The sequence below is a fragment of the Phallusia mammillata genome, chromosome 4, assembly GCF_965637545.1.
Source record: "Phallusia mammillata chromosome 4, kaPhaMamm4.hap1.1, whole genome shotgun sequence".
NCBI classification, from domain to species: domain Eukaryota; kingdom Metazoa; phylum Chordata; class Ascidiacea; order Phlebobranchia; family Ascidiidae; genus Phallusia; species Phallusia mammillata.
This window is the reverse complement of record NC_137255.1, coordinates 6,045,740-6,071,514: the sequence shown is the minus strand read 5'-3', so window position 1 is coordinate 6,071,514 and position 25,775 is coordinate 6,045,740. Positions and strand designations below refer to the sequence as shown.

The window sequence follows — 25,775 nt, the reverse complement described above, 5'->3', positions numbered from 1 at the left end:
TTTTAGTTTAAAACCTCGATAAATTTTGAAATTTTTATTGCAACAAACACGAAATATTTTAACAAAACTTTGTTACCCACCACAAGTTGTGGTACAATTGGATTGGTTGCCAGTTGTTGTGTTTGCCTCATTAGTTGTAGTTTGGATTGTATTGGATGAGTTTGTAGCTGGGTTTGTGGCTGGCATTGCTGGCGGGCTCGAGGGTGGCGGAGAAGGCAATGTCGAGTTTATATCTGCAAAGTAAACGATTCAAATTAAATACAAACGCTACCATTAAAAACGAGGAGAAATTTAAAACAACCAGAGGAATAAATAGACAGAACTTGGAAGTTTGCTGAGTCAGCAAAACTGCATATTCACACATGGCTAATTCCTGCCAAATGTAAACAAACGTTGAAACTTTTTTTAGCAGAAGTAAAACCTTCATAGAAAAGTTATAGAATATCATTAAATCCTTTTTTGCATTGCATTAGGAACGGAAACAAACATGTTTGTTCATGAAACAAAAACGACCAACATACTGTTCATGATCCAGTAGTAGAAGGAAGAAACTCTTGTGTAAACACCAGGAGATCCAGCAACAGCACACCCATTTCCGTACGAGGTCACGCCCACTTGATACCAGGCTGTTTCGCCAAACAGACAGATAAGTGGTCCACCAGAGTCACCCTTTAAAAATATGGAATGTCGGACATTTGGCATATAGTCCGTTTCGTATAGAATTCGTTAATGATTGATAAGTTAAATAAAAAAAACTTCATATTTTCATTATGTGCAAACAGAGTATGTTTTGCGTAACAGGTGCTATCGAATCAGTTTTGTTTTTCAACAAATGTAACCCAAATTAGGAAAGTGTTACTTTTTAAAGTTGATCGCATAAATCACAACGTCATAAAGGATGTCTTAAAATCGATGTTGACCAATCTTCAAATAACAAGTCAAGCAAACGAAAGTTAAGCAAATGTGATACTATGTTTGTATTGACCATACGTAGCAAAATACATATATTATGTTGTAAGTTTAATCGGTAAATAATTTGAGGTCCTATGCCAAGTGCATATAGAGCCAAAGCGAGATCAAAAAGAAACGGTATCAAAATAGGAATACAATTATATATTAAACTCAAACTCTTAATTGAAACTTAAAGCTCGAATCATCCAGTCCGTTGCTTGGTGGATGAAGACTAAAAAGCCTTATAAAGCGATGGATGTAAGTTCAGAAAAACGCTTAGTCGTTTTAAAGATATATATATTTCGCTATTACAGCATCGTCAGTATCTTATTCAAATAGAAAAGTGTTTTTCTGAACTTACATCTTAAACTTAAACTTTTAGTTTTCTTAAATCAGTCTGTGTCTTTCGTGATGCAATGAAATAAGTTACTCAAAATCGATTATTGAAACTTATTATATCCGCAACTTGTATCGTCTTTAGTGACCGTGCATTGGTTCAGGATTATTTCTGCATAAGCACAGGTTTTTAATGGACTGTATAGGTTTGGAAATGAAATGTAAATGTTAATGAAGTTATTGAACTACGCTTTAACAACTACGCCATTGAATGTGTGAACATGCTTTTAAATTGTAGTTTTGTACTCTATCGTCTCTCGTTTTATAACATTTTTTGCTATATTTTTTTTACTTATTTTTCGCGCTATTGTAAAGTAATTGTTATTTAACTTTTAAATGGTATCTTTTTTAACCGTTATGTGATATACCAGAGTGGTCTTCAACCATATCATATTCTACAATCTACATGCATTACCTGGCAAGTGTCGATACCTCCAGTATCGAAGTCACCAGCACATATTTGAGAGTTCAGCAAATATCCGAAATAACTGCTGTTGCATCTATTTGCTTCGACGATCGGCAAACGAACCTGGAAAAGCTGGTCTGGGAAGTTGGAACCACCTGCAGAGCAAAGCACGAACTGCTAAGTTGAAAAACGGTGGATATTGTTGCAAGGCACATGAGGTAAATCTCCAAAAGAAAAAAAACATTAAGAAAAGTCCACCAATGTATGCAAAGTTAAATAAACAAATAAGCTAATAGGATGTTGACAAATTAAATCTTTACATAATATCCAAGTAACCAAGACTGGGGAGATCTGCATGATCTTCAGATAATTTTCCGAATATCTTATGTATTTTTAACATAACTAAGTGCACAAGTCAAAAATGTTGGGGCACATGTAAACCTTTTCAAGACTGAAGAAGTCCTAATTTTTAATTAAGGTCTAAAACAATTCATCAATATTTACTTTATCATTGTAAACCAAAATTCTTACCAAGACTGCCCCATCCAGTGGCGATACATCTCATTTCAGGTTTTATTTCAAACTTTCCCTGGGATGAAGGTGGAATACAAATCGGCTTCACTCTTCTTGTGAAGTTGATCGATCCATTTAAGCGCAATAAGGCGATGTCGAATCCTTCAAGTGTGGTACTAAACAATTTGCAAGTTTTCAACAAGTAAGTTATGACAGCAGGGTTATTATTTCCACACAAAAAACGGGTGTGATAAGAAGAAATAACTATAAAGGTTAGGTTTTATAACTAGTTTTGGTTTACTTAGAAAACCATCGGATTCAGTCATTAGGTGAAATAAATGCAAAAGATTCTTTTCACATTGTTCTTGCTCGAAATAATTGAAACGATACTTATAAAACACAGTGAAATAAATTTGTTTTCTATTTTACCTGTAGTTTCCATGCAGTTTAATGGAATCCACTGAAAACGTTTGCACCGTGTCGTTGTCAGATAAATAATGACGACCAACATGAACCATCAAGCCGCTAACCGAAAACATGCTTCATTTACATTTTAATCTAGTACTAAAATTATAATATTTGCCTTATCGTTTGTCTATAAGGTGTTTGGAAATTCGCTAAACACGCCTACACCTTAGTTTGAAAAGTTAACAAATCTTGAATCACTGACGTTTATGGTGAATAGTAAAGTTTAAGTCGTTGTGAGAATAAAACTTAAACTAAAAGCCTGTTTTCGACATATAACTTACCACAAAAAAACATTGTTTCGTAAAAGATAAGGCGATGATAGCTAATACCTACAGTTTTCGTTATTCATTAACGAGTTTTACGTTAATGCATGCACCTTTTAATTTGATACAATGTGAATGATGTGCATCACAAAAATTTGAGCATGATTTTTTCGAAACGAACATGCATGGTAAAAGTTTTAGCTCTTAGAATAGGAGTAGAACAAAAAAATAAGACTTATGCAAATAACACAACCTACCCAACGTTTTCATCCACACAGTGAGCGGCCGTAAGGATTATGGTGTCACTAATAATCGTACCACCGCAAAAAAACTGGTCTTGTTGATCAGTGAGCATAGCCATCCAAGGGTAGGAACCGGGCTCTGCGGCACTTCCACCAACTATACGAGGGTCCTAAAGAAAAACAAATGGAGTTAGTCAAGAGCGTTGGTTGTGTGAAGATTAACTATGTTTGTAAAGAAGTACTAAATTCCTAAAATTGTTTTAAATCTGGCCACCGATATGCTGGCCAACATAACGACTCATCCATTCGTAAGAATAGTACTTGATGGATGTCAAGATTTGTATTGAATTTTTAGTGTATTTACCTATCAAGTTTTAAACAACTTTGTAGGCAATGAAGTTACCTCATGTTTTATACTTTGTGGAATTAACTAACCGACGCAGTAAGTAAACTATATCATTACTCTAAATCCAAATGGTCGTGTTTTGTCGTCACGTAAGTTCATAAATAAGGCAATTTAAGAACCAATAAGACAATAAAACAGATGAAGTTTAACAACTCTGCAATGTTCTTTTTTTGTTTTTTTGCATCGTTTGGGCATTTAGTTAGTGATATGTTTGGCGATCTTATGCAAATGACCTGAAACATAACAATCTCATACCCATGTAAATCTCGGTGGTATGTCAACAGTTCCACAATGATCAGAAGGTCCCAATCCCTGAACTAAAAATCAAGTTAGTACTTCAATATGACACTAGTTTAGTTTGATTTAGTTTTAAATGATATCATAATTTAAACAAAAAGAAAAATTAAAACAGCATGACAGTCGGAAGAAAAGGTACTACAAAACATATCCCATCAGTAAAGAACATATGTTCCTAATCAGCAAATTAAAAATAATAAATAATTTAACTTAAGCATGAATGTACTCACAGCATTCAATCTCATCCTCTCCATGTGGGCAGTGGCTCACTTCGTCGCAATGTTGGATTTCCCCTACGCAACTTCCATCCCAACACGTAAACTCATTAGCACTGCAACGGACTGCAATAAAAACAATGCTTTCAAATTATCAACTTCGTTATTTCAAACCTCAGTCAACTAACAAATACGAGAAGATATTATTGAGTATGTATTCTAAGCCATGTTAAAAAAATATAACTACGTTTTCTAGTGTAAAAACTACATTAACTTGCCTGCTGTTCTCCATGTTATTACAAATCCGCTTCGAACCATGTAACTGTCCGTATGAAATACAATACGCACTGTTGTAGAAAACGCTGCAAAGTTGCGTGGAGCTTGGTCGCCACATAGTCGTGTTCCGGTGTACTGCGAGATGATCAATTTAGATTAGCACTTTGTTGTGAACAAACATTGCTTTATTTGCTGTGGGATCTAGGGCCCAGGATTTCAGGTTTCTGTTCGTTGTTTTGCAGACTAGAGTATCCTTGTTGTTGGTATATTACACATATAAACTGGTTTTTGTCAACGTGCATGTAATATCCGTGTTTTCGACTTGTGCTCATTTTCCCACTTATCGAAACAACATTGACTTACCAATTCTGTGCCGTCCCAAAGTTCAATATAGTCCCAAACGCATTCGGAATGGCGTTCTATGTCAAAATGATCGAAGTAAATTTCTAACACCTACAAATAATAGTAACAAAAAGTTAAAAACGTAAAGTTGTAAAGCATTTTAAAAATGTGTGTCAATTAATTAATAAACAAGTATTTAGACAAGAGTAAATGCAGTGTAGTTGGGGGTATTGTGTAACGTGTTTATTTAGAAAAGTTGATTTTTTTCACATTTACTTACCAAGTGTGGCAAAGCGGAAATTACGTATTCGCAATCCAAATTGTTTACATAGTCTCCAGGGTAACCGGGTGACGTAAGAACACCAGAAAATGAAGTGTAATTTTGAGTTCCACAAGCTGGTGTATAAATCAAACATAGAGAAACAAATTGTTTTGTAAAATAACTAGCCTACTATCTCATTTCACCTGTTGATGGGTTGCTGGTGGATGGCACTGTATAATCGTAAAAACAAACAAATAAAAACACTTTAAAAGTGACATTTTTGAGTTTTGCACTCATGTTTTTTGTATAACTATTATCTTATTTTACCTGTTGATGGTTGGACTGTGGTTGTTGGTGGGTAAGTGGTGGGTGGCGAGGTAGAATCTAAAATAAAATACTTACTTTTGAGAGTGTAACAACATATTGAAACACAAGAAAAAATAGGTGACGTTTAATACTTATAATTGACTTTGCAATTTCATTCAATTTTGTGCGCCCCTTAAAACTCCTAGTAATGCATTTATATAAAGATTTAAGGTTACACAAACTCGCGCTAAATTCTTCAAATAATAATACTTTTTAGGAGCTGTTTTGGTTGCAATCGAAACAAAAGTCGTATTGCATTGGTACATCAGAACCATTTATTATAGAGGGTTACTTGAAGTTGTCCATAATATTGAGAATCCAGAATCTACTACACTGGAATCAGTGTGGAACACAATCCGTAGTGTTGTGGAGTATGCAGTATAGTTTGGTGGGAGATCATTGCCACACAGCTTTCCGTTGGATATCTAAACAAAGCCATGACATAAATGTGGGTAAAACTTTGTGTGTAAATTTTTAGATTGGTTTCCTTGTCTATAGAGCCCTGCGTACATTTACCTATTTTGAAAGATGAAAAAAGCCTCAAAATTTTGAAGCTGAAAAATTTTGTAAAATATTTGCATCCATACACCCTGAATCATCTTATTGACTCCTACAGAGATGCGAAAACCGCTTAGTCGCATATGGCATGCTCTATCAGCCACTAAATGTACCAAAGTACATTTCTTCAACATGATTACCATCTCGAATGTTCTGAGAAATTAATTTAAGTAAGTGGCGAAAATACATGTTTTCTGTTGGGTTATTAGTAAAAGGGCAATCTCACATAGTTTTTTATTTATTTTCGATTCAACAGGAAAAACTGTTGCTGTCGTAAAAATTTTTTGTTCAATAATTGTTACCAATTGTGTCCCATCGTAAACCTCCAAGTAATCATAGGAACAGATGGAATTACGCTCAAGGTCAAAATGTTGAAATGAAACCGTAATCGCCTGTAGATGACAAAAAAATATTAACCATACTGTTCAGTTAAAAATTTATAACTTTAACTTGGTTTGTAAAAATTGCCTGCAAAGTTAGCTTACGAAGTCACTTTGTCTGCAAGCTTTAGCAGGTATGTATGGTTTTCTTTTTTTATTCATACGGGTTATAAAAATTAAAACAAAGTAAAGATAAGAAACCTAACTTCTTGTATGCGTTAATAAATGGTGTAGCCTATATTAGCGAAAAACTGTTTTTGACCTTAAATATCAAAAAGGAGACACTGGCAAATAATAATCATGAAATGTTGAACTTATCTAGTATTGCAACACAATTTAAAATTGAAACTTTCATGTAACTCCATAAAACAGTTTTAACACATCTAAAGTCATTTACCATCCCAGCAGAAGTAGTGATGGTGTATTCGCAATCCAAATCGTTGAAATAGTTTCCAGGGTAACCAGGTGACGTAATTAAACCGAAAAATGCCGTAAAATCTTGCTGGCCACACTCTGAAATAATAAAAAAACAATCGGTTGGTCATTTATATAAAAACGAGTGTATCTATATGGGAGTGTAAAATATCCACTTCAACACTGTTGTCAAAATTCACCGCCAAAGCTACACTTTCTAAATAAAATCAAAAGGGTATTTTTTTGCAGCAAACCGTCAGCGCAACCATGACAACTAACGAAATGTCAACAAACAACAACAACAAAAGCTTTGCAATAATTTTTTTTACCAAAAACTTTTTTTAACCCTTTTCGTAGATTTAGAATATTAATGTCGTATGCGAACCCAACATATCAAATTATATATCTTAAGCTAAATCTCGACACTTACCAAGGTTTTCATGTTCTCCCGCCAACACTGAAAAAAAGAATTTAATTTAAGAAATGATGAGATAATTTTTTTAAATACAACATTTTTGCTGTATGTGAGGTATCAGGAGCTATCTAAGTCGGAAGGAAATATGGTTATTTGCTCATATTTTTTAATTTACAAAAAAATACGGATACGTTTCCGTGTTGATTTTAATTTTAAAATACATATATGCGTTCTTATAATGATGTGCAAAGTTTTATACATGCTGATTTTGTTTAATAGATGCTACGATCAATTCAAATTTAAAACTGTTTGTTTACAATTTTTTACAATTCGAAAAAAAAATTTGCAATTACACAAAAGGTTTATTTGTTAAAATGAAAACTTTTAATATATTTATAACGGGGTTGTTTGAGTGAATTGGAGCATTTAAATGTCTTGGGAGTTACTTGCCGTTGGCAATCCATTCAGGATGAAAAGACGTTTTTACAAAGAAACTTGGTCTTCCTGACTGACATGTAGTAGTTTGTGTGGCGACGCCAACTTGAGTCCAAGTATTTTCGTCAATTAAACACATCAATGGCCCGCCTTGGTCACCCTGCAACAATATGACATGTTTTATGTAATTTGACAGAGCAATATTATCTGAACCACTTATTTGTATCCTTTTGCACTGTTTAAAAAATATACTCACTTATTTGCACTGTTTAGGTATAATTTTTTAGAATTAATATAGATCATGAGGAAGTAGACGAACTTTAAACCAGGCAGGTAAGCCACGTTGAAATGCACTGCTGCAGTATTTGAATTCAACAAATTCAAGAGAAGAATGGTTGCAACTTACTGGTACATTAATTGGTTTAAAATGCGGTATTATAATACCCGTAAAATGTTTTTTTTCTCTTGTGTTCGTAGAAACTTACGTAACATGTACCGCTATCTCTTCCGTCAGTGTACCCAGCACAAAACACAGCGTCCTCATTAAAATCGTAATATGTGTAGTTACTGCAAGTTTCGTGGTCAAGTACCGGAAGGCGAACTTGGTAGAGCTCATAATCGTTCCCCGTAAAATCACCTGCAGAATCAATACAAATAGTTACAGCAGTGGTTCTCTATACGACTCCTTTTAGGAATTTCTAACACACACACGTACAGAAGGATACAATCGCAAATCCCGTTCTAAATCAAATGGTCGTGTAAGCTACTATGCTAAACAGTAGTCACGGAGAAAGTTTTTATCATACAGATAAAATCATCCCGTGTTGAATTGCATCTTTGCAAACCCCTCAAAGGTTGAGAAACACTGAGTTAGAGTAAGGACTTAAATAACACCTAAAAATGTGTTTATTTTTTAAATGCCCTTAAAAACCATGCATGGAAGTTATGTTGACCATTTGTTTCAGTGACATTGCAAATCAGGAGTACAAACATATTGAAATATCACAGATTTGAATGTAACTTTCTTCGGACCAAAATAACCGCGAATGCTGTTAAACCAACGTTTACTGTCATTTCATCGGCTTAAAGGCACAGTTAATTTACAAAACTGTTTTTTAGAATGCTTGCAAAAATGCAACCAAACATGTAGGAGAAATTCTCACCACTTCTCATTCCAGTACCTATTACGATACACGTCTCTCCTATATTAATCTCAGTATTATTGCTGGAGAGACAGATGGGCCGAAGTGTCGAAGAGAATGTAAACTCCGGAGAGACTTCCACAATTGCGATATCGTACTCATTGCTATAGGAGCTCTCATATCCGTAATGTAAAACGACCGACACCACGGCGTGAAAAGTTCCATTCTGAGACGGGTTTCCTCCCACATATACAGACAAACTGGAACTACTCCTACCAGCATATTGACAAGGATCATAACATCATATTTCATATTATGTGTCATCATAACAAATGCATTCCAAACTATTAGTACCTGTATCGAAGGCAGCTGGCAGAACTCAACACCCATTTATTGCCAATAATTGAAGCACTACAAAGATGACTATAGCCGTATCGGTAGATAGATGCTTGCCAAGGCCAGGAGGAAACGTTGGTTGGTTTGCTTCCTCCAACTATTCGAGGATTCTAAAGAATTGGCAATTATAGGTACACCGAATTTTGTTAAAACGTCAACGCCTGATACTGGAACAAGCATCCTTACCCAAGTAAAACCAGGTGCGACATCTGTTTTTCCACATTCACTGAAGTTTGATGATAGCTGAGCTGAAACAAAAATGTCGCTCAATGTGATAAATTAAAATAGCTGGTCTTATAATCCCGGGTCAAAAGTGACACACAACACTTATCGTATTCTGACCAATTTAATTTGGTTAAGTAAGTGATTTCAAAGAAATATAACGTTTAACATCTGTGTTAAAGATTGTCCAATCCGGATAAATTAAAAAATCGCTAACGAAAATAAATCTTGCCACTATAGGCTTGAAAAACATTCAAGATAGCTTGCAAACGGGATCGATTGCAAATGTACGTGACGAGTTTGCCATCAGATCGTGCAGTCAATCACCAAATGTCATTCATTTTTCACACATTCAAGTGCATTCTGACCTTAAACTAAAAACTACAAACTAGGAAATACTGAAAACTATCACTCACGACATTCAATTTCATCACTATCATCTGCACAATCTCTTACTCCATCACATGTCGAAGATTCAGAAATGCATTGAGATCCGTCCCAACAAGCAAAGCCATTGTTGCTACATTTCTCTGAAAATAAACTAGAGACTAAAATCCGTGTCCGGAAAAACTTTAAAAAACACTCCCGATGCCCGGAATTTTAACGCCAAGTAGCTTAATATACAGTAGTTTTCACGGGTGTATCAGAAACCGACACGTTCTAAATCAGGGGTCTCAAACACGCGGCCCGCGGGCCGCATGCGGCCCTCCAAGGGTTTTTGTGCGGCCCGCGAAGTAACTTTTGAGAGTTATGTGTTTTACTTAGGCGGAATACCCTGTCAGGACCAGCGAATTTGCATGATACAATCATTTTCTCTAGGTGGTATATGCAACGTTTTTACTTGAATTGAATGATTGAATGAACCCTTTAAAAATAACTAATTGCGATTGTTGCGTAATATTTTATGTATTGTTGCGTCATTGTAGGCCATAAATTGTTTCCACAAGAAGCAGTATAGACTCTTCAACTTTGCTACACTGTGTATCTGTTTGTTGTATATTACAATATTGTTTTTAGTGTAGCTAATAGCATAAATGGACATTTTACTTTTTAATCTTGCAAAATTCTAGTTTTGATATCGCTAGTCCGGCCCACAACTTACTTAATAGTTTGTTTTTGGCCCCCAAAGCAGTTTGAGTTTGAGACCCCTGTTCTAAATTGTAGTAAAAGTAAAAAGCAATCATGCGAAATATAGACAGGAGTATAAATGAGACCTTTCATTTCCCAAGCGACCTGAAAACCAAACTCATAACCTCCTCGCAACACAAACGTCACGTTGTTTGTTGATGAAATGAAATCTGGTATGTTGCGTGACCCGCAAAACTCACGACCAGTGTACTGTAGACCAAAGAATATGTTGCGAGCATATCAGATATAAGATATGTGTGTAAGTATCATCGTTCTTATACAAAAATGTTCTCAAGGCATTTCCTACTACACAATTAGTGCTTTAAAAAACTGTTATTTTAAAAAAGTAGAAAAATAACACTTACAAGGTTTTCCCCGTCGTAAATTGCCAAGCTTGTTGAATCGCATCGCGAAGGGTTGGGATTTTCAAGAAATCGAACTTCGATCAGCTTTAAATACACTCAAAATAGGGCATTTACATAATACATCACAGATGGACATAATGGAGTATATATGGGACTAAATTGCATGTCACTATTGTTTTTTGGGGGATTTATTTGCGTTATAACACCCGCGCGTTCAGGAATTTACTTGCTCAAAAACTTACCGAGTTTACTGGAGCCAGAATTGTCCACCTACAGATGGTACTGGGAAATATGAAACCTTCAATCAGAGGTGAAGAGAAATTGCCGCTTGCACTAGTAAACGTTGACTCTCCACAGTTTGCTGTGATAAAGGTAGTTAGAATACCAAGTAAAACACGTTCCATCTTATAATGTTAATGTTTACAGTAATATATTTGACCAATATAAATTTAGTTACATATGTGTTTAAAACTAACACTAAATATTTTTCTACTTACCAAACGTTTCAAAAAAGAGTTGAGCTGTAAAAAAACAAAATAGATAAAAAAAACAATAAAAAAAACAGAAATTAAGTTTAGTCCTCACAAAATAGTAACTATAAGTTTACTGGACAAAGCATCAACAAAAACGATCTTTTGGTCTATACGACTAAACTGTGTATTAGTTCAACCAATGCTTTATGTTGAGAACTATGTTTTGATGGTTTGTTGCATTTTATTTACCTTCTTGTATCCAGTCATGGAACCAAGGAACTCTAACATACACTCCAGGAAAATTTGTTCCACATTGAAATCCCCATGAAGTTACTCCCATCAAATACCAAGTATTTCCAATGTAGCAGGTCAGTGGACCCCCCGAATCGCCCTAAAAATAAGAGCCTTTCAAAAACATGCATTGATTGTATATAACAGTCAAATCTATCGATAAGAAATTGATAATATAACAAACTTAGTTTAGATAAACAAACGATTTGACTCTGGTAGGCAAAATAATATAAGACAACAAAATATTTAGAATATTGTTTTAGTTTTATCAACACCAAGATGGGGAGTACATCGTAATAACTGATGCAGGGGCACTAATTGAGTTGAGTTTACATATGAAGGAGTACCTAGCAACGTCAAAATATTACCGTGAAAAGACGTGAATCGTACTTCGCTACAGCGGCAATAATTGGAAATATACACTATAACTTTTAATATAGTATGTCTGGCAACAACAGGGCATTTATACGTTCCTACAACATTACCTGACAAGGACCGACTCCCCCAGCTTTTACATCACCAGCACATATGTTGCTTTCGTAAACGGTTTCTCCAATTTCTTGGTATGTTTGATTGCATAACTCGTGTTCAACTACTGGCAGCCTCACTTGGTACAATGAGTCCGAATTTGAACCACGCCATTCTGTTAAAATAGTTTCTGTTAGAAAAAAGCAAAGGTAAAACTACATGTGGTTTATCAGGTACCAACAAAAATATGGGTACAGTGCAAGATTTAATGCTTGCGCAAACTCAAGTACCTATAGCATCAGACGTGAACTTTTAGGTTAAAAAATCAAATATGGAAATACGTTTCTGAAAGAAGTTCAATAATCTATGTAATGCAATAGTATAAGCAAATTTTATTACGGTAAATTACCATTTTACCTAAATCTCCCCATCCTGTAGACACACATATTGTTCCCGCGCGAACATAGAAATCAGACGTGTTTGTAGGTACACAAATTGGTCGTATGGTGTCGCTAAAGTTCAATGACGAGCTTAGCCTCAATAAAGCTATATCAGAACCAAGACGAAAGTTTCTGCAAACAAGTATGAATTATTTGGCAATCCGAACAAAATATATATATCAGTCAATTACAGATGAACGTTCAAAGTTATGAACAGGAGCTGATGGCGATGCATTTTTAAAATGCTTGCCAACACTAAATAAGAAAGACTTTGGAAAGTTGCATTTGTTTACTTTTGTAGTTTTGTTAGAGTGAAATCGTTTTGCAATATGTTTTTAAACGGTTATGCATACATTTGTTTTGTCATACAAAATAGAACTATCCACCAACTTACGATCCATTCGGATGAATCGCTATATAGTCGACTTTTATCGAAACTTCAGCGGAACCAAAAGCTTCATGGCGTCCAGCAACAACGAACACACTAAGTAATAAAAAGCATAAGAATGGTTAAAGAACTACTTGAAAATCAAACAGAGTTTAGAAAAGCAAACGGGGCTGACAGCTAAATAAACAAACAGACAAGCTTGCTGATATCATCTTTGGCTCGCTGACTTGCGATAGTTGACAAACCCTGATGTAATAGAATGAAGAGGCAGGCAACAGACAGGCAGTTAAACGGGCAGCAGTTATTATGCAAAGTTATTGTAATTTATTGAATGGAAAAGGCCGAGAAAACTCGCGGACATGCTAACAAGTGCCAAAATTTTGATTAAGTACATATTCGGGAGTGGACAGCATGTCTAATAAACAGATATGTAAAAAGGTTCACCTTGAATATAAATAATCGACGCAATGCGCAGCGGTCACAATCCACATTTCATTGATGATGGAACCTCCACAAAATGATGTGCCACCAGGGTAGTATGTCAATGCAACCTGCCAGGGCCAGCTGCCGGGGCTGGCTTCATTGCCACCAACAATACGAGGGTCCTAAATTTCATACCATATTGATTATCTTCCCACAATTACGTAATGCGGCTTTTTTGTCTATTCTGGCCATTATTGAAACCACAACCTCTTGAAATTCAATTAAGTGTAGGTCTATTTGACAACCTGAAAACCAAAACTTACCCAAGTAAAATGTGGAGCCACCGATGGTTTTCCGCATTCAGACAAGTTCATGGAGGTGTGCGCTGAAGATTAAAAAAAACACTTGCTAAACAATTGCTTGCTTTGAAAAAAAAGATACCACACAACACTCTTACGTATTCATTCGAAACGTAACAAAATGTAAGCAAATATTGTGAAAAAATGTGGTCAAAATCAGCTTTGGTTTTGAGACAAAACAATTTAAAGGAGTCATCTAGACCCAGTGTATTTTCAACCCAGTGTATTAAAATGTGATAAAGAATTTCGTAGCAACTGCCGCAAGAATTCTTAAAGTAAATTAAGATGCAATAAAGCACACTCCGATTTGTAAACTACTGTAATTGACGATTACAAAGCACTGCCGTACAAGAAGGAAACTGGTCAATCTATAATTTTATATGACACCAGTTCCACCCCTTTAGACTCATTTAGAGATCAAAGGACTTATTCAACTCACTGAGATTCTTACCACATTCAATTTCGTCACTGTTGTCCATACAATCGTCCACTAGATCGCAGTGTTTAGTTTCAGGAATGCAAGTACCGTTCCAGCAAGTGTACTCATCCAGGCTACAGCGTTCTGAAAAACAGCATCAGTCATGTGACCTCTGTCAACATGGTTACATTATCTACACATAACATGTGAATACATTTCTCTGAAAATATTCAAGATTACGGTCTGAGTTTCAAGAAATGTAGTAACATTGACAGGAAATGAGATAAATTGTTTTCGATAAAACTTTTGTCATAAAACTCCTACGATTCATACCAATCGTAAGAGAAAAACAATTATTTGAAATTATTGACAGCAGTTAAAAAAGACCTTCCATTTTCCAAGCGACTTGAAAACCAAACTCATAACCTCCTCGCAACACAAACGTCACATTGTTTGTTGATGAAATGAAATCTGGTATGTTGCGTGACCCGCAAAACTCACGACCAGTGTACTGTAGATCAAAGAATATGTTGAAAGCATTACAACTATGTCTAGAAATTAATGTGTTTAATATATTACCGGGTTATAGCAAAATACTTATTTTTGTCAAAATGATATGAGTTTTAGAAAATAGCACCGCGGGTTTAATGTTAAATTTATAATCTTCATGCGCTGTATGTTTGTAACTCAAATTCATTCTTTAACAAGTAGTATTACGGTAACTTTGGCCTTAGGTTACAGTAAAATGTCTTCAAGCCGTTTACTGTTACACAACTCGTGTCTTAGCAAAAACAAACTGAAACAAAAGAATGCCATAACACTTACAAGATCTTCTCCGTTGTAAACTGCCAAGCTTGTTGAAATACATTGCGTAGAGTTGTCATTGTCAAGAAATCGAACTTCGATCAGCTAATAAGAATAGTCGCATTTCCAAAATCGTGTACATTTTTTTTGTTTAGTATAATGTACGCTTGTTGAAAGTCAACTAATCTTTTTTGCTATTTAATAATGTATTGTTTTATACGGTTTTGTGTGACAGTTTTAAATATGAGTATCGGCAAAATTAAGCTAATTGAGCTCTTAAAACAAAATATTATATCATATCGTATTTCTTGGTTTAAACCAAAACATCACATTACTTTTTACTGAACATCAAAATCGTCAAATATTACAATTAGTTTTTAAACTTGAAGGGCTACGCAGGTATTGGAACTTGTCAGGACCCCTCGCAAAAGCCCAGCAGTCAATTAAATAACATGGCCGGCGAGCGAGCGATTGAACCATTTTAGTATGTTAAACATTGCATTTGACGCAAAACCAGTTTAACAATGACACAATGAAAGTGTACTGTTATGTTTAGATGTTTAAAAACTTCTAAACGTAATGTTTTTGTCGCTTATTGCTACAAAACAAGTGATCAAAAGCAAATTCGAAAAAAGTTTTTTACACAATACAAACAAATATTTTATGAGACTAAACTGTAATTTAAATTTGGTTAGTGTGTCATTTACGTTAACACCCCTGATGTAGAGGTTTTATATGCTCAAAAACTTACCCAGTTTTCTGGTGCCAAAATTGTCCACCTACAAACGATCCCGGGAAGTCTAAAGCCTTCATTCAAAGGTGAGGAAAAATTGCCACTTACATCAGTGAAAATTGTTGGGCCTCCACAATTTGCTGTGAAACGTTTGTTAGAAAGCCAAGTAAAAAATGTTACCTTTTAAAATGTGACGTTTACCTACTATAAAATAGACCTACAGAAAATTAATATAAAAAATGTTTCAAACTAACACCAAATATTTTTCTACTTACCATGCTCTTCATAAAATGTTTGAACTGTAAATAATAAAAAACAGCTAAAAAAACAATAAAAATCAATTTTATTTGTCACAAAAATGAGGACCGACAGAAAGTTTAGCATTGGGGTCGGCCAGCAGTTTAGTACAACAAATTATGTACATATAGGCAAAAATATATGCAGAACAATTGCGTACCACTCTGTCACGCTTCTATCATACACGTGTATCATTTTGTCTGTTTCAAAAGCTGGAAAAGTCCAGAGACTGTGGAGACAACACCGGATATTCAAATAAAGCAGACATTACATTCACTGACGAGTTCTACTTTGCTTCTTTGAGCATGATACTTTTGCATTTTTATTAGTAGCTTCGAGAAAATACATGGAGATTTAAAATTACGTGAAACTTAAGAAGGGGTTGAAGTACTCCCGCTTACCCTAAAGTGCCGGCGCCCATGATCACAAAACAGTAACTACAAGAATTGAACAGGTCAGAAATAACCTCTTGATGTACGACCACACTTTATGAATTTAGCAAACGCTTTGCATTAGGCGCATTGCTTTGATAAGTTGCATTTCATTTACCTTCTTGTATCCAGTCGTGAAACCAAGGAACTCTAACATACACCCCCGGAATATTTGTTCCACATTTGTAGCTCCATGATGCTACTCCCATCAAATACCAAGTATTTCCGATATAGCAGGTTAAGGGACCTCCCGAATCGCCCTAATTGAAAGAAAACAAACTCAGTGCAAGTTAAACTAAATTTAACAAAAACCAATTCAGTTCATCACCTGACAAGGGCCAACTCCTCCAGTGTCAACATTACCACCACATATGTTGCTTTCGTGAACGGTTTCTCCAATCGTGTTATATAATCGGTCGCACTCATCGTTTTCCACTATTGGAAGTCTAACTTGGTACAATGCGTCCGAATTTGAACCACGCCATTCTGTTACCAATTAATTAGATTTTTTAACAAAGTTAACATCTGCATGTGGTTTTTCGGGTATTGACAAGAATATTTGCTTTTAATAGGAGACTGCCAGATTTATTTCTTGTGTAAACTCAACAACCTATAGTCTTATTTGCATGAGACGTGCACTTGTATATTACAAATCAAATAAGTGAGTACATTTGTGACAAATTAAATAACCTATATAATGCAATAGTTTTTTTGCAATTAAAAAAAAGAGTGCACTGGCCTAAAATTAGTGGCTAATAAAGTGGACATAAAGCCCATCGTGAGACTTTTGCAAAAAAGGGTGGACCTGAGCCTTTTCCATCAAATTGGATCGTTAAAAATCAACCAACTGGAAAAGGTGTGCTTGTAAAAAAAGTTTGAAATGGCTTGCATATGGTGTTCACAGTGGTCCTCACAGTATATAAAAAAAGAAAAAAACAATAAAAGATTGCGCTCCACCTGTATTTTTTTAGTTCAAAAACATGCAAGATGTAACAAACTCACAATTCAGCGACAAAGCTAATCTTAAACATTACAATTTTACCTATATCTCCCCATCCTGTAGACACGCATATTGTTCCCGCGCGAACATAAAAATCAGACGTGTTTGTAGGTACACAAATTGGTCGTATGGTGTCTCTAAATGTCAATGACGTGCTTAGCCTCAATAAAGCTATATCGGAACCAAGACGAAAGTTTCTGCAAACAAGTATGAACTATTTGGCGATCCGAACAGAAAAAGTCGAAGTTTGAAATTACTTTATTACGAGCAGGACGCATTATAAAACTGCTTGCCAACACTGAAAAAATAAAGACTGTTTTTGGCATCAAGAAAATGCTGTTTGTAATGCATTAAAACCTGCTCTTCTCAACACAGAAAAGCAAACACTAAATTTTTGACATCAAGAGAATGATCGTTTTGCAATATGCTTCAGAATGCAATTAGTTTGTTAAACAAAACCGAAATATGCACTTACGATCCATTCGGATGAATCGCTATATATGCGACTTGTATCGTAACTTCGTCAGAGGAACCAAACGCTTCATGGCGTGCAGCAACAACGTACACACTGAAAGGAAAAAAGTTGATAATTTATGAAAGACTTTAATTTGTACGATTTATAACAGACTAAAAGAATTTAAAAAAGCAAAGGAGACGGACCGCTATTGGCAAACAGACAAGCTCTTTGATAATAACTTAACTTTTCTGATAATAGCTCGCTAGCTTGAGAAGGCTGCCCAACCCTAAAGGTAACCAAACAGCCAACAAGGAGGCAGTTAAATAGCATGCGTAACTATTGTTGAAGTAGATGGACGGAAAAGCTCAAGAAATAGTGCGCACTTGCCCACAAAGAAAGCAAACACCAAACTTATTGAATAAAATCTTTGACAATCGACAAACTGAGTTGAACATATATGTAAAAAAGGTGAGCCTTACGTGCTTGAAGAGTCAACGCAATGTGCAGCAGTCACCACCCATCTTTCATTGATGATAGAACCTCCACAAAACGATGTGCCACCAGGGTAGCGTGTTAATGCAACCTGCCAAGGCCAGCTGCCGGGTTCGGCTTCATTGCCACCAACAATACGAGGATCCTGAATTGCAAATTAATGTTGCGTTTAAAGAAATGTATCGGGTATTGAATTGTAATTTGCAGTGTAATTTAGGTTCGATTTATTTAAACATTTCAACGTTCATTTTAGGATATTTCACAAAACCTATACGTGCAACAACGAAATTCTAAGCGTTACAAATTTAACCGAAGTGTGATAATATTTTCAACGTGGCCCCTTGCAGTTACCATAGAGGTATAACTCAATTACGTAAAACGATAAATTCGGCATAGCAAGCAGAGATGGATGAAGTAAACAACGTTTTTTGTCCAGTCTAACCACTTTGAAATAACAGCCTCTTGAATTTCAAGAGGAAGGCCTATTTAATAACCTGAAAGCCAAAACTTACCCAAGTAAAATGAGGAGCCACCGATGGTTTTCCGCATTCTGACAAGTTCATGGAGGTGTGAGCTAAAAATAAATAAGCAAACATCTCTTAAGGTAACAATTGCATAAGTTTGACTGTGTACAAAGAAAATTCGTGGCAACCTCTTCTGCAAGAATCAATAAGTTAAACAAATGTATAATAATGCAAGTGCTAAAGTTTAGGAACGATTCTACAGCACTGCTGCAACAGAAAGAAAACTAAGTGATCTCTATATTATTAAACGCTATTTCAGTTCAATCCCTGTTTAACGGTCAGAGGACTTATTAAACTCGTTGCAATGCTTACCGCATTCAATTTCGTCACTGTTGTCCATACAATCGTTCACCAAGTCGCAGTGTTTTGTTTCAGAAATGCAACTACCGTTCCAGCAGGTGTACTCATCCAGGCTACAACGGTCTAAAGAACAAGCAATCTAAAGATCACTGTCAACTTGGTTACAATATCAACACATGTACATAATTTTTTTTTTTAATAATTTTTGTAAATAATTTTGCCTCACAGGCAGTTGAACAAAATGACGTGTTAAATTTTCTTTTAAAAATGATCTGTCTTTTTGAAAACAGTATTATTACCGAACTGTGGTTTAAACTTTGTTATGTCAATGTTACTACAAGTTTTTACATTTAAGGTACGTTAGCTTACCCGTTGTATGCCAGGAGATGTTAAAACCACGATACTCGCCGTAAGTGGTGTAAGTGGTCGATACAAAGTGAACGGTGACTACATTGTTAAAAGCTGTAAAGTTTTTAGGGCTTGTTGTTCCACAGAACTTTCTTCCAGTGTACTGTAAGAAAACAAACATCGCTTGACAATATATAGTATTAAGAGAAAGGAATTAATTCGAATTACACACAGTTTTGATGGCCAGAATAGATAAGACAACCATAAGACTAGCGTTTTATAATTAATGCTTCAGCGCAATTCAAACTGTGTCTACTATTCTTGGGTGTAAAGTTGAATAAATCAGCAAAGCTTTAACGAAAGTACAGTAAACCCTGGTTAAACCGGTTCCAGTTAATGCAGATCTTCGCCTAATTCGGACAACTTGAGCCGCCCAGATTAACCGAGGTTTACTGTATTTATAGTATTACAGTTTAGATCAGTTTAATAAAGAAAATACCATTTCATCACCATCCAGGACTTGTAAGTAGTCCCGAAAGCAATCGCTTGATTCGTAAATGTCAAGATCACTGAAGGTAACGTGAATAACCTGAGAGACAACAAACAGCAATATAAATTAAACTTATTAGTGTTACAGCAAATATTAATTTGTGTGAGCCACGTTATCTTAAGATGATGCTAATCCGCTTACGTTATATCATAGGGTAGAGCTATTAACACCATACCTTAAGGGAGACCCACTTTCGACAGGTGGCGTAAAGAGCTGCATTATGTATTAAGCGGCTTAAGGAGTTGGGTTGGAAAGTAAGTTTTTGAAAATTTTACATTAATAACTAAGTTCTTTGCTAGTTTTATTGAATTTTAAATGCTAATACCTTACCTCGTCCCTAATAGCCATAACCGTGAGCATTTTGGGAGACCTAACATTTTAAATGTTTAAATGTGTTTTAAAGTGCTCTTTGCGCCACCTATCGAAATGTGGGTTTCCCGTGAGGTATGGTGTTAGTAGATTTTCCATATCATAAGCAGTTATGGAAGTTTCTTTGATGGAACTCATTTTATCAGCTATTACAAATTTCAAAACAGATCAATCTAAAATCTTTTCCATAGTTTGACCACAAAAACGCGATTTTCGTGAAACCCTGTTAGATGATGCACCCAATCTTCGAAAAAATAAACAACGCCATAAAGTAACAACGTCAATCAAACACTAAACCTTGTCGCTGGGAACTTCAATTCTCCATTCACACTCATGATTGCGAGGGTAAGTTTGAGGGTACAATGGAGTTGTAATGTAACCAGTGGTCGAGTTTTTGACAAATGGTTCAGGGCAATAGTTTTCTATAAAAGATAAGATGAACATATTCATACTGGGATCAGCCCTGAAGCGTCGATGCAGACTAGCGATCACGGCATACATATCGATAAAACATAGTACGCAAGGCATTTGGCGTGTACCGAATCAGCTGGTCTCCCAAGCATTCCCATATGTCAAGGCACAGGCTAGAAATTCGAACCCACGACAGGAGTCTTTCCGGGACTCGCGCTCTACCAACTAAATGACACAGGCCCAGTGGAGAAACCGCCGAAAGTCGAATCACAAGCTCCATTGCCTGCATTGTATGCAGCACATGTCAGCTACGTAGTAGGGAATCACCAGTTCGACCGTATGAGATAAGATGAAAATATTCATACTGGTTTTTATACAGCTGATTCGGTACACTTTTCAGTCTGTTCAAAATCGCAAGTTGCTAACAATAAATTTAGCGTCTACGAAAAATTAAATATATCGTTCAGTTGTCTGTCGCGTAAGTGTAGAAGGTAAACACGGCACATTCCACTAAAGCAATTTCACACAATGGTTTGGCGTTGGAGCAACAGGAATTTTCAAGTCAGAAACGTGGTTGCGCTGTATCAAAAAGTTCAAGCTCTTTTCATTTTCGCATGACCAGACACAACTTTAACATAACCGTCTGGATCAAAAATCAACTAAGTGAAACGATGCGTTACTGTCTAAACACATTGTACTTGGTAAACCCCGAATTCTTTGGCCAGCACGAAGGGAAAAAGGGGGTTTCGGTAAAACAACACGGTTTCATGGCGTAACTGAATATTGGTGAATATTCTGAACAAAAGAAAATCGTATGTTGCTAGAGCACGTAAATTCCTTGATATGATGATTAAACCATCGATTTTTGACGTCTATATATTTATCCAAAGAGTTTTAATAAGATCCGTGCGTCATCAAAAGATGGTTTAGTGTCACTGTGGTTCGTTTTGTACAGACCATGGAAATTATGTAGCAACGTTTAATTAGATTATTAAATCATTAATTTTACACTTGAAAAAGTTCGATAACAATACAAACATCGCCAAAATCTAAAATTAGACCAAAATGTTCGGCGAGCCTAGCACATCTCATTCTACGCTTTTTCCTTAGGTAAGTTTCTTACGTCTGATACAAGCTTCGTTGTTTGACTTATAACGGCATTGGTTATTACTGAAGCATTATAACCATTACAAACACATATCGTTTGACAACACTATACATTTGGCGCAAAATTTCAATGAATGTTATTAAAACTTACTTTCTCTAATCACTACCATAGCAAAACGTGGGACATGTTTCCAATGCAAGAAGTTTCTATTTACAATTAACCTCAAATTTAACCCCTACGCTTACAACAAGTAGACATAGTTGTATGTGCTTTGTTGTTATTACCACCAATTGTAACCTTAATTTAGTACGGGGTGTTTATGTTTTATTTTTTATGATAATATCGCAAGGCACTATTCTTTTAATTCACTTACCTGCATTTAGTTGTGCTTGTGTTATTCCAACACAACATGCTAAAAACACTACAATTTTCAACATCTTTGAATCAACATTAGTTTGCAGTACTGACTGCTTGCTAAACTGCCGACATTGCAATGATTAGGACGTCCACAACGTCAGAAGTGGAAAATTTTAAGCACCAACGTAGAATTGACCCTTTTTTCTAAAGTTTGTCGGAAAATTTTTACCCGAACGGTTGTATGCGAGCCCCCATTACGCAAAGATATGTCACGTTTTACGGTTTGCGTCTCATGACTTGCTTTAGAGAGCTAGTGGCTATGAAACTTTTCAAGCATGCGGCGCATTCATAAACCTAAATTTCGTTTTGCGGCACACTTTACAAGCCAACGACAACTGTTTTGAAACATATATTTTATGATATGTTTTTAACGCATTTAAAATTGTTTCTGGCGGCCCTAAATACTCTCTACCTTTAAAAGTGTCTCTAACAATTCTGGTTTGAAACATAACTTACCGACATTCTCAACTAAATCCGGTTGGGTTAGGGTTGTTCCAACACAGCAAACCAAACATATTACAAAAGTAAACATTTTGCCCAAATTATTTGCATAAAATTAGTTTGCAGCAATGACTGCTTGCCGAACTGCTGACATTGCAATGATTAGGGCGCTCCCAATGTCAGGAGTATTACTGCTTTGCGAAAGTGGAAAAATTTAACCGCCAACGTGGAAAATTTACCCCTTAGTCGGAAAATTTTTACCTGTAAGGCTTTGTGCGTGCCCCCTTTTACGCGAGCGATACGTCACGGCTTTGTGTCTCGTGACTCACATTTAGGCAGCTACGAAGTAGACGGAAATTTACTACATGTTCTTACATTTGTTAGTGATTTTTATTAGTAAGGCCGGAAAAAAAATTGGACGACACCAAATATGTTTGCCGAACGTACTGTTCCAACCTATAAGACTCGTGGGAATGGAAGTTATGAATAAAACTTGCCGTGTTTATGCAATTACCCCATTTGTGAAATTAAGTAACATTTTTATGATCTTATAAGCCACATCACACTATTTTTTTTGGCAGACATGTTCTTCTATTATTTTGTGGCAAACATTTACTTTTTATGTAAATCTCACACGCCATACTAAATGTGGAAAATTGAAGTGCATAGAGTTATTAATGTGCAAAAAATCGATACAAAAGTCTCAGCAAACGTCATTTTCACGCATCGCTACAAAGTGTCATGCTAAGTTGTCATTTCATATCCAAAAAAACAAGTTCATCGCCTACATGAACACAAACGTATTCAAACTTCACTTTCCTTTTATCTTTTAAAGAAAAGCAACAGCAACAACTTGTTTCAAATCCGAACGGAAACAGTTAAATGGGATAATTTAAAACGGAATCCTGTTTGACCTGGGATTTTTAGCACTGGACATTGTATTTTATTGATGTAGACAACAGTAATCACAGGAAAACTGCGACTGTAAAGGTTGATTTCACTCCAAACCATACTACAAGCTTATTTTAATACCTTTTTCTGTTTGTCATCACAAAGGGTCGCAATTTTGGCAGCAAAACATCATTTCTTCCCGAGGGCTTTCAACACAGTTCATCTAGTAGATATCACGCTGAAGATTTGTGCTTAACCCCGTATTCAATTGTTAACACATTGTTTCAGACTGCCTTATAATTTGATGCAGGCAAACAGTTAAACTTTGGCGTCCATATAGATCAGCGGTTCCCAAACTTTTTCATATTTTTTTCAAAACGGTCCCTTTGCCATTATTTTGAGGGCTCGCGGTCCTTAAGCCTAAATGTGTATTTCATAAAAACGAAAGTTGATTTCAGGATTTTAGCTAGTGATGCAAAATTGCACATAAAAGTCATCCAAACACAGCTTGTGACATCACAGACAAGACAAAAAGCATTACAATTGTGCGCGAACAATTACATTTTTGATAGTTGTCATTCAATAATAGCTATTGTTAAGCAATGGAGACAGTTGATTCTCAATTCTACTTTGATTTAAACTTATTTAGTGGCACAAACTGACGTCAAATAAGATTATAGAATTACTTCAACCGCTTCGCGGTCCCCCCAAAATTGCCTCACGGACCCCTAAAGGACCGCGGACCCCAGTTTAGGAACCGCTGATATAGATGGTTGGATATAAAGCTGTTCAAGACATAAAAAGGTTTAAATTGTATTCCTGTAACTAATAAACTGCAAACAATACAAATAAGCTGTACGACAACTAAGCAAGCTCTATTGCCAAACACATGACAACTCCTGAACATCCAACTGTAACTATCAACGTTTGCACGCGGTAACAAAAAGCGCGTGACACACATGAAGCGCCCTTCGCCGATTGTAAACAACCTAGTGACTTCTTGCTGTAGGCTTAAGCAGGAATTTTTGTAATTGCATCACAGCATTCGATTCGTGTGCGCAAATGAACGCAAAAAGTGCCGAAAGTCGACGTATTAGAAAAACGACAATAATGCTTACGGCAGTGCTATGCATAGGTTTTTGCAGTTTGCGACCTTTGCTGCCACCATGCGCAAAATTTTTCTGTACAATGTTCAGTTGGCGATCATACTATGCAACAGTGGTGTATTTGAAAGTGGCTATCTGTTTCTTTTATCCGCACAAGTTAAACACCACTATGGTCTAAAATAACACAAAAAATGCTATAGAATAAAGCGTGTTGTTACGAGAGTGATACACAAACCAGAGTTGCAAGCGGGCCCGAAATCTGAGCCCGAACCCGGCCCGAACCCGAAAGTATAAGCCCGAAGCCCGGCCCGAACCCGAAACGTTTTTGAGAAGCCCGTTTAGGCCCGAAATTTTGATTGACAGGCCTATCCAAAAAAGCCTTGCAACAAAGGATGAGAAAGAAAAAAGAGAAAGACAACAAACACAATAAATAATAGTAGACAATGGGGTAAACAACACGTTTTAGAGTAGAGTGGGCATTAGGTCAAAGCTAGAGACTTGTTACTTAGCTGAGTGATTTTATTAAAAAAAAATGGCGGACACGGAACTTAAAGTCAGGCCCGTTTTAAGCCCGTTTTCTCACAAATACCTAAGCCCGAACCCGGCCCGAACCCGGCCCGAACCCGAACCCGGCCCGAAAAGCCCGGCCCGACTTGCAACTCTGACACAAACAATTTAATGCATTGTACTAGTCGCGTTTTTTCTGTAATAACGTCTAACAGCGAGATACATTAGGTAACTACTGTGTCTTACTGTTTACATTTTCAGTTTCAAAGGTAAATTCCACCCTTAAAATTGTTCACTGAACCGAACGTGAATTATCCATTTCACTCAACATTATCGACCGCTGAGGTCACATTCTCACGATCCGAAAGTGGTGTATTTTTTATTGTGTTATTCTTACCGTTTTGTATCATACTTATGACCTAGATAACTTGGTCATACACAAGTTTAGTCATTCGGGTCCATAACATCACA

The 25,775-nt window shown here is 36.0% G+C and overlaps 1 protein-coding gene across 1 annotated transcript; it reads right to left on the bottom strand.

The window, feature by feature from the left end:
• Window positions 1-72: 72 nt before the first annotated feature.
• Window positions 73-24,164, bottom strand: LOC145222603 (transmembrane protease serine 9-like). Its single transcript, XM_080088759.1, has 37 exons — window positions 23,833-24,164; window positions 20,721-20,845; window positions 20,004-20,093; window positions 19,526-19,667; window positions 19,169-19,279; window positions 18,845-18,906; window positions 18,320-18,477; window positions 12,925-13,014; window positions 12,508-12,662; window positions 12,108-12,265; window positions 11,581-11,722; window positions 11,356-11,379; window positions 11,101-11,219; window positions 10,859-10,942; window positions 10,580-10,703; window positions 9,782-9,895; window positions 9,330-9,391; window positions 9,102-9,253; window positions 8,769-9,019; window positions 8,091-8,242; window positions 7,621-7,765; window positions 7,186-7,212; window positions 6,739-6,854; window positions 6,264-6,353; window positions 5,696-5,828; window positions 5,365-5,421; window positions 5,056-5,171; window positions 4,797-4,886; window positions 4,436-4,568; window positions 4,173-4,283; window positions 3,901-3,962; window positions 3,255-3,409; window positions 2,696-2,791; window positions 2,285-2,442; window positions 1,763-1,908; window positions 522-669; window positions 73-233 (listed from the first exon to the last, which is right to left on the bottom strand). The coding sequence occupies exons 3-37, from the start codon at window positions 20,004-20,006 to the stop codon at window positions 73-75; spliced, it is 4,047 nt and encodes a 1,348-aa protein (XP_079944885.1). The 5' UTR covers window positions 20,007-20,093; window positions 20,721-20,845; window positions 23,833-24,164.
• Between the last annotated feature and the right edge of the window lie 1,611 nt (window positions 24,165-25,775).

Coding starts and splice junctions, on each gene's coding strand:
- LOC145222603 (XM_080088759.1), bottom strand. Junction 12,663..12,924: donor GCGATTCATCCGAATGGATC/GTAAGTTGGTGG, acceptor ACTTGTTTGCAG/AAACTTTCGTCTTGGTTCTG. Junction 5,172..5,364: donor CACAGTCCAACCATCAACAG/GTAAAATAAGAT, acceptor TTTATACACCAG/CTTGTGGAACTCAAAATTAC.